Source organism: Camelus bactrianus, chromosome 3 (assembly GCF_048773025.1).
Source record: "Camelus bactrianus isolate YW-2024 breed Bactrian camel chromosome 3, ASM4877302v1, whole genome shotgun sequence".
In the NCBI taxonomy this organism is placed as follows: Eukaryota; Metazoa; Chordata; class Mammalia; order Artiodactyla; family Camelidae; genus Camelus; species Camelus bactrianus.
The window spans coordinates 106,155,541-106,168,237 of record NC_133541.1 but is presented as its reverse complement, the minus strand read 5'-3'; the positions used below and the strand labels follow the sequence as shown (position 1 = coordinate 106,168,237).

The following is a 12,697-nucleotide window of genomic DNA, read 5'->3' as shown; positions in this document are numbered from 1 at the left end:
GCATTTCCAGTTGTGTTGTCCTCTTTTTATAGATTCCTGCTTCTTTTTAATTTAGAGAACATCTTTCAATATTTCTTTCAGGATAAATTTAGTTTTGTTGTATTCTTTTAGTTTTTGCTTGTCTGAGAAATTCTTTCTCTCTCCTATTCTGAAAGATAGTCTTGCTTGGTAGAGTATCCTACTGTGCAGGTTTTACTTTCAGGACTTTGTATCTTACCACTCCCTTCTGGCCAGCAGTGTTTCTGTAGAGCAATCAGGTGATAGCCTTATGTGGGTTCCCTTGTAACTAACTTTGTTTTTCTCTTCCTGCCTTTAGAATCTTTTCTTTAATTTTGGCCATATTAATTATAATGTGTCTTGGTGTAGGTCTGTTTGGGTTCATCTTGTTTGGGACTCTCTGTGCTTCCTGTACTTTGATATCTGTTTCCTTCTGTAGTTTTGGGAAGGTTTCAGTCATGATTTCTTCAAATTCCTTTCTGATCCCCTTTTCTCTTTCCTCTCCTTCTGGAACCCCTATTATGCATAAGTTGACACAATTTATATTATCTCGTAAGTCTCTTATGTTGCTTTCATTTGTTTTTATTTGTTTTTCTGTCTGTTCTTGTGATTGGGTGATTTCCATTATCCTACCTTCTAAATCACTTACTCATTCTTCTGCATTATTTAGTTAACTCCTGACTGCCTTTAGCTCAGATTTTATCTCAGCAATTGTGTTATCTAATTTTAATTGGCTCCTCTTAATAGTTTTTAATTCCTTTTTATAGTATTCTGCATTTCTATTGATAGCCTCTTATTTCCTTCAGTGCTTTTATTATCTTCTTTTTGAGCTCAGGATCTACTAAGCTGTCGAGGTCTGTTTCTTTGTTCTTTCAGGAGACTTTTCTTATTCTTTTGATTGGGAGTAGTTCCTCTGCTTTTACTTTATTTCTCTGACTCTATGAATTTAGGAGTAACAGTTATCTACTTTGGTCTTGAAGGTCTTTTTGTTTTAAAGTGGGAGTGTCCCTGTGTAGACTGTGTGTCTATTATTTTGTCATGAGGGCTGTTTTTAGTATGGATGATTGCCACGCATCTCCTCAACGTGTGCTGGCTGTTATCCCCTTGATTAGGGGTGTGGTTGGTATTGTGGTGACCGCAGCCTGCCCTGGTTCAAGCAAGGCCTCCTCTTTGCTTTGTGGTTGTCACAGCCCTGACAGGGGCCAGGACTGCTTTCCTGTTGTTGGAATAGAGGCTCCCAGACCCGTTTCTGAGCTGTCATGTGATAGGCAGGACTGGAACACTTCTGCTGGATGAGTAGTTGCTGAGTATACCTCCGCAACAGAGGTCCACCTGACAGTGCTCTCGTTGTCCAGGTTTAGAAAGTATACTTTGTTGACACTCCCCTTGTCCCTCTCTTAGCCACGGGAATGTTGGCAACTGCCCTGGCATCCCTGAGGTTCTGCACCCACAGTGCGTGTGCAGTCACGCACTCAATCCACCACGAGCCTGGGATCAGACCAGACCCCATCCCCATGTCTGTGTATGCAGGCCCACTGTTAACACAGACTTTCTCCCGCCACGCACCAGAACTCTGATTGTCTCAGAGGCACCGGTCTACAAAGGCACCAGCAGAACAAATCCACTACCATTGCTTGGGGGTTGACTGAAATCTCAGTCCTGCCTGCAGAGTCTTGGGACCCCTGGTAATGGATTCATGTAATAGCCCTGCCTGAGTTTGGGAGCTGCACGCCAGCCATTGTGCCCCTCCAGAGCAAAATGAGAAGACAGCTGCATCTGGAGCCCTTCCTTCCACTTGTGAGAGCGTGGCGCCTACAGCGGTGCCCAGCAGCACCCTCTGGGCTAGTGGAGATGGCGGCTGTGGCCGGGCTGTGTTGTGCCCCTCTCTCTATGCACACCAGCAGTGGTGCTCTCTATTGGGGGACCCAGGCTGTTCTTTTCTGCCCACCCAGCCTCAGCCCACACCACACTCAGCCCCAGTCCTCTCCCTGGGTTCATCCACATAAGGCTGAACTCCAGTACCCAGTCCCAGCTCAACCCCACAGGCTTGCGTCTCAGGCTGGGGATTGCCTGAGCCCTGTGCTGGTTTTTCTCTGTTATGTCTGCCAAGCGCTTGCTGCTTTCTCCTTCAAGCCTCTGGAGACCCCTTTCTTTCTCAGCTGAACTCCCTGCTGGAGAGGGGACTTCCTAGGGTGAGGATGCTTTTCTTCCTCTGCTTTTCCCTCCCAGGGGGACAGATCCTCCCTAATTTAATTTTTCTTTTTTCTTTTCTCCTACCCAGTTTTGTGAGGATTTTCCTTGTAGTTCCAATAGTAAGAAATACTCTGCCAAAGTTCAGCAGCTATTTTGTGCGAATTGTTCCATATGTAGATATAGTTTTCGTTGTATTCATGGGAGAAGGTGAGCACAGTGTCGTTCTACTCCGCCTTCTTGGCAATCTGCCACATTAAGTTTAGAGAAGCATTTTCCAAGCATGCCGGACTCCCTGTGTAGAATCACACAACATCCTTGATAAAATGGACTAAGTATGTCAAGTAAAGAAGAATTGACAAGTAATTGGAGTTTCATTCGAACAATTAGAAAATAAATTACCCAAATAGGGCCTCTACTGCAGATGAACTTTTTTTTTTTTTTCGGTCAATTTATTCCAAAAATACACTTTTAAAATCTTAGGATCAAGTTAGATTGTTCAGGATAGGTCAGAAATGTCACTGATTTATTTTGATAATGTTTGCTATAAAATTGTTACTATATAATTTATTTATGAAATAAATATCTAGTTATATAGGTATGTAATTCCTAAAAGAATTATGATGAATGCTGTTAGGTATTATATGTATTTTGCTTTTCGTGTTCCATTTTAAATGGGTTTATATCTTTTGAACTATTAAGGTTTCTAGGTAGATAACAGTTCTGCAAAGTTTCTTGTAAATGTAATTATTTCATTTGACACTTAGAACTCAGCAATGAATTGTTAGAATTTCATTATACTTTTTAGTTTATTTGATATGTTTTTATTTGTCAGTCAGTGAGTCAGGAGTCTGGAGGGAGAGCACAGCTTTCTCTGCTCAGCAAAGATGACCCTGAATCTTCTGTGCCCCATGCCCAGCACCAGCCCCCAGAACCTCTACCACCATGAAGGAAAAGGCAGGCAGGGCCCAGGGAAGATGGAGATGACAGTGGGGATATCACTGCTCTATAGCCATGTCTCTGGTGAAGTTAACATTTTCCCTCATGTAGAAGTTGAACTTTTCCGTTACTTTTCCTGTGGGAAGACAGTTAACAAGATTTATTAACACAAGAGGAAATTTTATATAATATTAGAACTGAAAGGAACTATAGAGATTGTGAGGCAGAACCTCATTTTATAGATGAGGAAAATTAGTTCCTGAGAAGGCATGTCCTTGCCACAGGCACTTTCTGACAGAGGCAGAAGCAGAATTTCCCTAGCCCAGTGATACTTCCACCCCACCTGCTGCCTCCACCGATCCCAGAGCCCAGGCTGATCAAGCAGTGTTTCACAACAACAAAGGAGGCCTTCTGACAAGGGAAGCTGAGGTGGCCTGCCCCTCAGCCTTCCCTGGTCAGCAGGGCCTGTGGTGAGGCTGGACCCTGCCTTGGTGAGGATCCAATTTCAACCACATGTCCCTTCAGTGTCCATGAAACAAGCTGGTTTCTAGGCCGAGGGCCCAATGTGTGGACACATTAGAGAATCTTCTCTTTTGTGAAATAAAAGTTCCTGAATTGGAATAAACATGTAAATATATTCTTCTCGGCTCAAGCCGTTAACGTATTTTAACTTGTAAAGATAATTACAGAGGTGAAAAAAACCACAAGATCTGAGATGAGTGGCCAGAATCCAGTAGTCTGTAAGAGAGTTAACAATGAGGAAAGGGAACTTGGTATAAGACAGTAAATGCTAAATTGCCCATTTTACACCGAGGAAGTGACATCTGCCTGGTTATATTGCCTCCAAAACCCCTGTGCAGGCCAAAAACAAAACTTAAACAAAACATGTCCATGGGATTCTGGTCCAAGTACTGACAGCTTGCATTCCCCAGTTTTAGAGCAAAGAAAAAAATCTTTTTGGTAGCTTTATCCTCCCTGTCCCCCTAAGGCTATAGAAATATCTATAGCCTTAAGAAATTGAGGAGTACAAAGGCCCTCTGGCCATATTTTATCTAAGAATCATCTGAATTATGGCCATTAATTACTCTGGGGACAGTAATTTGAAAGGGCATGATCTTGTTAGACTCAATTGATAGGCAGGAATTAGAGGTTCTGCCGTGGAATGACCAGTCCCAGCTGGCAGAGCAGGTGGCTCAACCCTAGTCTGACAGTGAGGCAGCAAGTTTTCTCTCTCCCAGCACAGTACAGCACAGTACAGGTTCTGGAGAGTTAAGCAGGCTCGTGGAAAGAGGAAAGGATTACAGTGGAGGACACTGCCCCAACTTCTTTCTCCTTCCCATGAGGTACTCACAAGTTCTCAATACACAAGTGGCATTCGTTCCCGTAGGTGATGTAGTCAGACCCACAAACAGGCAGGTATGTGATGGGGCAGGGGATGGCCACCAGTGGGTACTTCTTGTAAATGCTGCAGTCCACCTGCGACAGACACAAGAGAATGTCCTGCTTTTCTCCCAGCTCTCAAGCTAGGCTACCCTGCCTCTATTGCACAAGAAGTCAGATACCATCCTGGAGGTCCCACTCTGATATTCTGATGCTGCTGTGACTACTTCTATTGATGATATGACCACTGTGACAAATACTGGTACTGCCAGCACCACTTCTATTATTGCTAGCACACCCCATTAACAATTCCTGGGCATTTTTTTGCTAGGCATTAAACTTAAATCTTACATGAATTTTCTTTGTTTAATCTTCAGAGCAACTTAATAGGGAAGATTCTACTATTATACCTATTTACAGATGAGGGAAATTTGGGCTTATGAAGAGAGAACTTGTATTACATAAAAGCTAGTAAGTGGTAGGGTGGGAGTTTGAATCCAGAGCCTATGCAGTTAACCAGGGTAACTCTCTCCTGCCTCTCACATGTTGCCCCTTCCTTGAAGATTCTACCAACCTCCCAGCTGGAAGTCTTCTCTTTTTTAACTCTGGAATATTTTTTTAGGCTATGGTTATTTACATATATGTATGTCATATTTCTTCAACCGCCTTCTGAAAAGCAGAGGCAGTTTCTTTATCTGTGTCTGCCTTCCCTTTTAGCCCCCTCCCAAACATACGGAGTTAACCTTACATATGTATTTCATAAGTATTTGTCAGCTAAAGGACAGTCAGTAGGAACTGAAATGAAAGGGTAGTTCCGTGTACTTACCTTTGTTAAAGACTGACCAGCAGCTTCTGAAAGAGAGATGCAGATGGAAATGTTAAAAAATTAAGCAAAGTGGTGAGATCTCAGTATTTAATGTAAATTTGGTCCTATTGATGAAGACGTCGTTCTGGTGATGAGTTCCAGCACCTATCCCATCCTTTCACAAAATCCAGCTCTTTGCTGAGGAAGCAAATGGCTAACCAAGTCCTTGGTTCAAGTAACAGAATTATCCAAATTTCCTCCCTTTATTGACCACAGGATGTTTTCTGGAGCTCATTGTGTCTCTGATAATGTTCTAAGTCAGATGGCAATAGGAGCCACTTCTAAGAGTCTGAAGCACCATCTTTGATATTCTCCCCCTGCTAATTGATATAAAGGAGTGTAATGGAATATCATTAAGGTGTAGAATCTTATTTAAGTAAATTTTTTTACCATATAAAAGTTTAATTATTGATCCTGGGCTTTGGAGAACTGTGTTTTATTTCGATCTTCCTGGATTGATTTGGAGAGACATTCGTGTTTTCCTGCATCTTTGCACTGAGGAATAGTAGCTGATGTTACCAACAATTTCCAGTGTCCTTATGAAATGTAGGCTTTTAAAAAAAAATTAGTTTTTTTTGGTTCCATGAATGGAAATAAAAATCCTTGAGAGGGAATGCACTAGATCCAAATTCCCCCAACTCCAAGTGGGACCTAAGAGTTCCCCTTTCCAGGCCAGGGTTGTTTCTGTTACAAACCAGTACATTTTAAGTCCAGAGGACAAGATACTTCTCTCAAATGCTTATATCCTGTGAGGGGTTATTTGAGAAAACAAGCTTAATGGCTATTAGGGCACTATCTACCATTAACTCACCTGAGCAACTGCAGATATGGATCATTGTACAGAGCAGAAGGAGGACCCCAGTGATCTTCATGATGGAAATGGCTGTGATGCAGAGGCTGTCTGGGCTGTACAACTGCACCTGCCATGCCCTAGGAAAGGGTCATGTTTATAAGGTGATGCTTTGTTTCTCCGCCCCTCCTGTGAGGTCATCCAAAGTCAGTCTTGGCTTTAAGAGGCTCTCAAAGCACAATGTCACACCCTGGGTGGTGTTACAGTCCTTGTCACTTAATTGCCACTTCCTGTTTGACCAACAAATTGATTATTCAAGATGAGAAGTATTTTTCTGCATGCTCTAGAGGTAGGAATTGTTACTTAGAATTCTAAACCTCATATAGTAAAAGAGATTAAGTATAGGCAGGTTGGCCCATTTATGAAATAAGTGAAAATACCAAACTTTATTTCACCAAAACAGAGGATTTTAAACCCAGATGAGACAGATTATACTTATGTTTATATTTTAGTTCGTAGGAAAAAGTTTTATTTTTGAGACTGTAAACCTATGAAGCAAGTAGGGACATAGTCGAAGGAACAGTGACCTTAGCATTTATGAGGCTTGGAGAAAGCCATTATTTTCTACTGATGTGATCTTGAGTAAGTCAGTTATGTGTATCAGCCAGGAAGGCCTGGTTATGTTGTAACATAACCCCAAGATTTCAGTGACTTAAAACAATACAAGTTTATTTTTACTCAAGCTGTATACACAGGGTGGTCAGCTGATGGTGCTGCATTGCCTTCAGTGGATTCCAAGTAGACAGGGTAGTCACTGTTTGGAATATTGTTGATTGTCAAGGTGAAGTGAAGATGCTTTCTTACAGATTTCCATTTACAATTTGATATTCCAGCTCAAAAGTGACACGAGTGTCTCTTTCCCCTCACTGTCATGTGGCCTGGAGGTTCTGGAGTGCAATCTTACCTTGTCTCTTGAAGACCAGAAAGGGGAGAACCAGAAGTAGTTAGTAGATGACACATAGACCACCCTGGACCCTTACTTTCATCCCCTGTCCAGTGGGACCTATTGCTAACCACACCGGAGTTCACATGAAGTGCAGTGCATGTAATTGTTACTGTGATTATTATTATTGACAGGCCAGTAGTCTCTGCTATGAGTTACTGACTTGAGATTGTAAACTGTATTGTCCAAGCACAGTTACCCAAATGGCCATTGTTTGTCTGTTGGGCTGGAGGACATATGTATGAAAAGCTGGGAGAAGGCAGTAGACTCTGTTCCACCAGTGCTTTGCTTGGCAGGTTTATTGTGGTACATTCTGAAGCACAGCCATTGAGTCCCGTGGATCGGATCTTATTTGGAACCTTGTTTCTAATAAACATTGACCTGTGACTTTGAATATGTAGGCTAAGTTCTGGATATTTAGTTTCCTCATCTGTACATGGAAATAATATTTACCTCATAGAGTGGTTTTGAGTGTGCAATGCAAGTATATATATGTGTGTGTGTGTGTGCTTGTATATATGTATGTATGTATGTATGTATACACACACACACACACACCAGAGACTATATATATGCATAGTGTATGTAGAGTGTGTGTGTGTGTGTATAGTCTCTGGGGTCTGTGTGTGTGCATGTATGTATGTATTTATACACACACACACTCACACCAGAGACTATATGTGTGTGTGTGTGTGTGTATATACACACACATATAGTGTATATAGTGTGTGTGTGTGTGTATATAGTCTCTGGTGTCTGTGTGTGTGTTTGTGTATCAGTGCTAAGGTCATAATTAGAGCTCAGTATAGGGTAACTAATAATATGGAATGTGATCTTTATGACAACTCATCGAGGGAGGAATTTTTATTACCTTAATTTTATCAATGAGTAAGATGAGACTCGGGATTTAAGTAATCTTACTAAGATTATGATACTAATTAATGTAGGAAACTGTTGAGTTAAGTCATGGAAAAAAAGGGCAGTGAATGTCCTAATAAAGAGTTAATTATAAGTTTTATTGTTTGCTATGAACATTTGGAGATAATGAATACTGAGAAAAAGCCATTATGTTTCAAGCAGAAATTTGCTGGAATTTGAAATGCAGTTGTAGCTAAAAGGATTGGAAATGGAATCAAAGGGTAATCAGGATGAAGTGAAAAGGTAGGTTTTGTTTGTTTGGGTTTTGGTTTTGTTTTGTTTGTTGTTGTTGTTGTTGTTGTTGTTGTTGTTGTTGTTTTAAGATGTTTGATAGTCCGAGTTGGGGAATGGAAGAAGCAAGCCTTCAGCAAGGTCTAGGATGGACTGAGCATATTTATTTTTTTATATAGGACTGTTATTAAGACAGGAGGGAAGGGGGGCAGGGCACAACCACTCAAGGAATGACAGCAATTTAACACCAAAATGGTGGAAGGTTCACCTCCTAATTGGCCTTAAGGATTAAGAGGTTTAACTTCTAGCGGACCCTGAGCTTCATTATATGCTCATTGTAACAATGTGATCAAATAACTTGCACACAGGTGCCATGACAGCCCCAAGGTTAACCGCAAAAGGCCAAAGAATGGGTGGTGGCCCAATTCCTGGTAGTCCCAGCCCCTTCCCCAGGGCAGTTGGATTGATCCCACCTGTAGGCGTGTGAAGCTGCTGAAACCATAAAAAGTGACAACACCACACCTAGTGGCCCCTTTGCGCTCTCTCTCCTTTGAAGATGGCCCACACTGTCTATGGAGTGTGTACCTACTTTTACTTTTAACCTGAGCACCCAATTCCTGTATCTCTTCCCTTGCCTTTCTCTTGCCTTACACTCTATGCAGTATGTATCTCTCTAAATAAATCTACCTTTACTCAATGGTGGCTCACACTTGAATTCTTTACTGCGTGAAGCCAAGGACCCACACTTGGTGGGGCACGTCCCAGGGGCTCAACCAAGACCTGGGACTTGGCCCTCCTCACACCCCACATCCGTTTTCCTGCATCATTATTATATTTCATTTTTTTTTAACATTTTTTATTGTTATAGTCATTTTACAATGTTGTGTCAAATTCCAGTGTAGAGCATAATTTTTAAGTTATACATGAACATATATTCGTTGTCACATTGTTTTTCGCTGTGAGCTACCACAAGATCTGTATATATTTCCCTGTGCTATACAGTATAATCTTGTTTATCTATTCTTCTGGACTGAGCATATTTTAAAGCCGAAGGGAAGAAGAAGAAATTTAAGATACATGATGGTGGGTGGCTAATTAGAGTATAGGAAAGTTAGAAATAAGATGAAGAGCACAGGTGAATCACCATTCCCTCTTACATGGAAGACAGAGAAGAGTGGATGAGTGTAGAGTCAGATACTGTGAAAAGGAGAGAAAGAAAGATGAAGGGGAACCCATCATAAGGTTGGCTCTGACTGGTAAGTTCTGGGGTTGCCTTTTGCAGTGGAAGAATCAAATTGGTTTGGAAGTTGGAGAAGAATGAAGAAGGCCTGGCACTGACCTTGATGGGAGCAAGTCAGATAATCAACAAAAGATATAAAAATTAGTGGCCACTAGACAGACTTAGTACTAGTTTTCAGTGGGCCCAGTCAGTACCATGCTTAATATTTCTTTCCAAATATTCTGGGAGTGAGAAATGGGAAAAAAAAAGATGTTTTTATGGATAGAGAGTATGTTCATCAGAGACTTGAGGGGGCCGTAAAGACTATTAGGTTTGCAAGGGAGTCAAGTGTCTCACAAGGTTCGGATAAACTATGCATGATGTGAGCAGTGTAGGTTTAGAGGTCAAAGTTCAGGTAAATTGTGGACCTAGTAGGGGTGGGGGATATGAACAGTTGTCAATGGAGGCTGTGGCTAATAGGCAAAGTGCCAGATTTAGTTTCTCAAGGGTGGGGCTGAGATAATGATCCTCAAGGTGTATCCAAAGATAGAATAGATAAAGAATGGGTGGAGGTCTTCAGATTCAAAAAAGGTATCCTGACCTCTTTGGTCAAGGTCAGAGGATCAGATGTCTGGTTGCTTTGAGTTTCGGTAGCTGTTTTTATGGAGACAAAATTTTCAGGCTGCACAGTGAGCCACAAATTTGTGGAGGGTCCTTTGAGGGTGAAAGATGAAGACTGAAGATAGAAAAGCAGTCCATTTCAGACTGAGGGCAGTGTGTATATTCCTCCTCCTATTCCTGCAAGGGGTCGGGGTGGGAACTTGAGGCCTTCTCACAGAGGATCCCTGGGCCCATGGTTCAATTCTAGGGAAGGCAGGATAGAATTAATGCAGACAAACATAAAAATTAGAGAAAAGTGTGCATGATCTCATTTAAGACAGTCTTATGAGACAGGTGCAGTTATTTGCCCTGTTACTTAGCTGAGGCTAGATGGGCTTAGAGAAGTGGTAGGTTTAAGGTTAAGAACCGATGCTTTTTTTCTTTAATGGAGATACTGGGGATTGAACCCAGAACCTTGTGCATGCTAAGCATGTGCTCTACCACTGAGCCATATGCACCCAAGAGCCCATTCTTTTTGATCACTCTTGTGTATTGCCTTTAAATCTAAATCTAAGAGGTAAACTTGGAGACGCATTGGAAATTGGAGTTACAGGAGTAAAGCCGTCAAATCAGAGCAGTCAGGAGGGATAGCTGATGTTTTGAGTAGGCAGAGGGGTGAGCACTAGGTCAGGGTGCACAGCATTTTCATGTGGAGAGGGGAGGCATCTGGAAAGGAGGTTCCCAGTGGGAAAGGGGAAGATTGAGAATCAAGAGGCAAGGGCTCCTTCCCTGTGCCCATAGCCTCATCTGTCAGAGGTGCAGTGCTGTGACCGTCCTTCTCCACCCGGTGCTTTCTTCTTTCGCCACAGCTAGTGAGGCTAACCTAGATTGGTGCTTCAGGTTTTCAAGTTGAAAAACCCCTCCTTGGAACCTTAATATGTAAAAGTGATAAGTAAGGTTGAGGATTGTGTGCAAATAAGTTGGAACCCTACTTCACTGTGTTTCTCTCCTAATTGCTGCAGCCGCTCACCCTCAACCCCCAGGCTCTTTCCTTCTTGGCATCCAGCACACATTCCATCCAACACCCTCAAGGCCTTCTTGTGACAGTTTCAGTGGCCTAGATTTGGCTGAACTGGCTCTAACCTTTTGTCTGTCCGTCTTCTCCCTTCCCTATGTGGCCCCTTCACACCCCAGCTCATTTCTTTTCTCGTTTCCTTTCCTTTCCTTCTTTTTCCTCTTCTCTTTTCTTTTCTTCTCTTTCTTTTCTCTCTTACTTTTCTTTCTTACTTTTCTTTCTTTCTTTCCTTCCTTCCCTCCCCAACAGTGATCATGCCTCTGTACACTGTACACTCTGTATAGTGACCTAAAGATCTGAATATTTGCATTCTGATCTTGGGTTTGGCAGGACCTTGTTCCCTGCCTCTCAAGGGACAGACAGTTAGCACATCCAGGGATCCTATGCTTTGGTTCTATTCAAATTTTCTTTGAATAAGTGGAGCTTCATAGTTTCAATCATGGGGCAAAATGATGTGAATGAACAACAGTAAGGACTATTTTTTTTTCCTGTTCACGTTGCTTATAGGTGACCTGACACTATGTGTATCTAGATTACACACACGCATGCACACACCTCTCAGCTCCTATTAGTAAAAATCCTGTCTCCTGTTCTTAGTGCTGAAGGGAACACCTGTAACCCCAGAGCCAACCAAATTGTAGAATATATTAGTCTCCTAGGGCTGCCATAATAAGATACCAAACACTGGGTGAGTTAAACAACAGAAATTTATTTTCTCACAGTTCTGAAGGGTGGAAGTTCAAGATAAAGGAGCCAGCAGGGCTGGTTTCTCCTGAGTCCTCTGTGTTTGGCTTGTGGGCGGCCATCTTTGCACTGTGTCCTCACACAGCCTTTGCTGTGTGTGTACGACCCCTAGTGACTCTTCCTCTTCTAATAAAGACACAAGTCCTATTAGATTAGAGTCTCCCCAACTTTATGACCTCATTCAACCTTAATTCCCTCTTTGAAAGCACTTTTCCAAACACATTCGGGGTTAGGACTTTAAGTTATAAGTAAGGTTGAGGATTGTGTGCAAAGAAGTTGGAACCCTTTTTGAGCCAGGGAATCAGATAGTGTAGAGGGAACAGCAGGTGTATTGGCCGCAGGCACGTCTGCCTGCTGAGGGAGTCCATTTTCTCCAGTTCCAGTGTTATATACAGTAGCTGGTTTTTCTTTAAAACATTCAACTTGTAAATCGGATAGGCTGTAGCATGTTTTCCATGGTTAGGCTAAATATTTTTATAGTGAATTCTATGTGAGATTGGACTGAAAAATTCTTTCATCTATTTTTTTATTTAAATTGCCTTTTTTCCCCATTTTTCTTCTTTTCTATTATAAGCTTTTATTATGCTGATTTCAGTTGGAGTCTGTGTCTAGGAGTTATGGTTGCCAGCATTCATTTAGCATCTAGTATCTATTTATTGAGCTCTGTTATATGCCTTGTTATTATATATATATTGTTTTAATTCATTTTCATTACAGCATTCCTTACAATCTGGCATTGCCTGTTC

At 41.8% G+C, this 12,697-nt stretch overlaps 2 protein-coding genes across 2 annotated transcripts in view; one reads left to right on the top strand and one right to left on the bottom strand.

Annotated features, from left to right (window-relative positions):
- LOC105069853 (sperm-associated acrosin inhibitor) overlaps positions 1-12,697 on the top strand; it is a 319,348-nt gene that overhangs the window by 47,662 nt on the left and 258,989 nt on the right. The window lies entirely within an intron of this gene.
- LOC105069880 (serine protease inhibitor Kazal-type 7-like) lies at positions 2,965-6,311 on the bottom strand. Its single transcript, XM_010956115.3, has 4 exons — positions 6,183-6,311; positions 5,333-5,358; positions 4,478-4,602; positions 2,965-3,262 (listed from the first exon to the last, which is right to left on the bottom strand). Exons 1-4 carry the CDS (start codon positions 6,241-6,243, stop codon positions 3,217-3,219), a joined length of 258 nt encoding a protein of 85 aa, XP_010954417.1. The 5' UTR covers positions 6,244-6,311; the 3' UTR covers positions 2,965-3,216.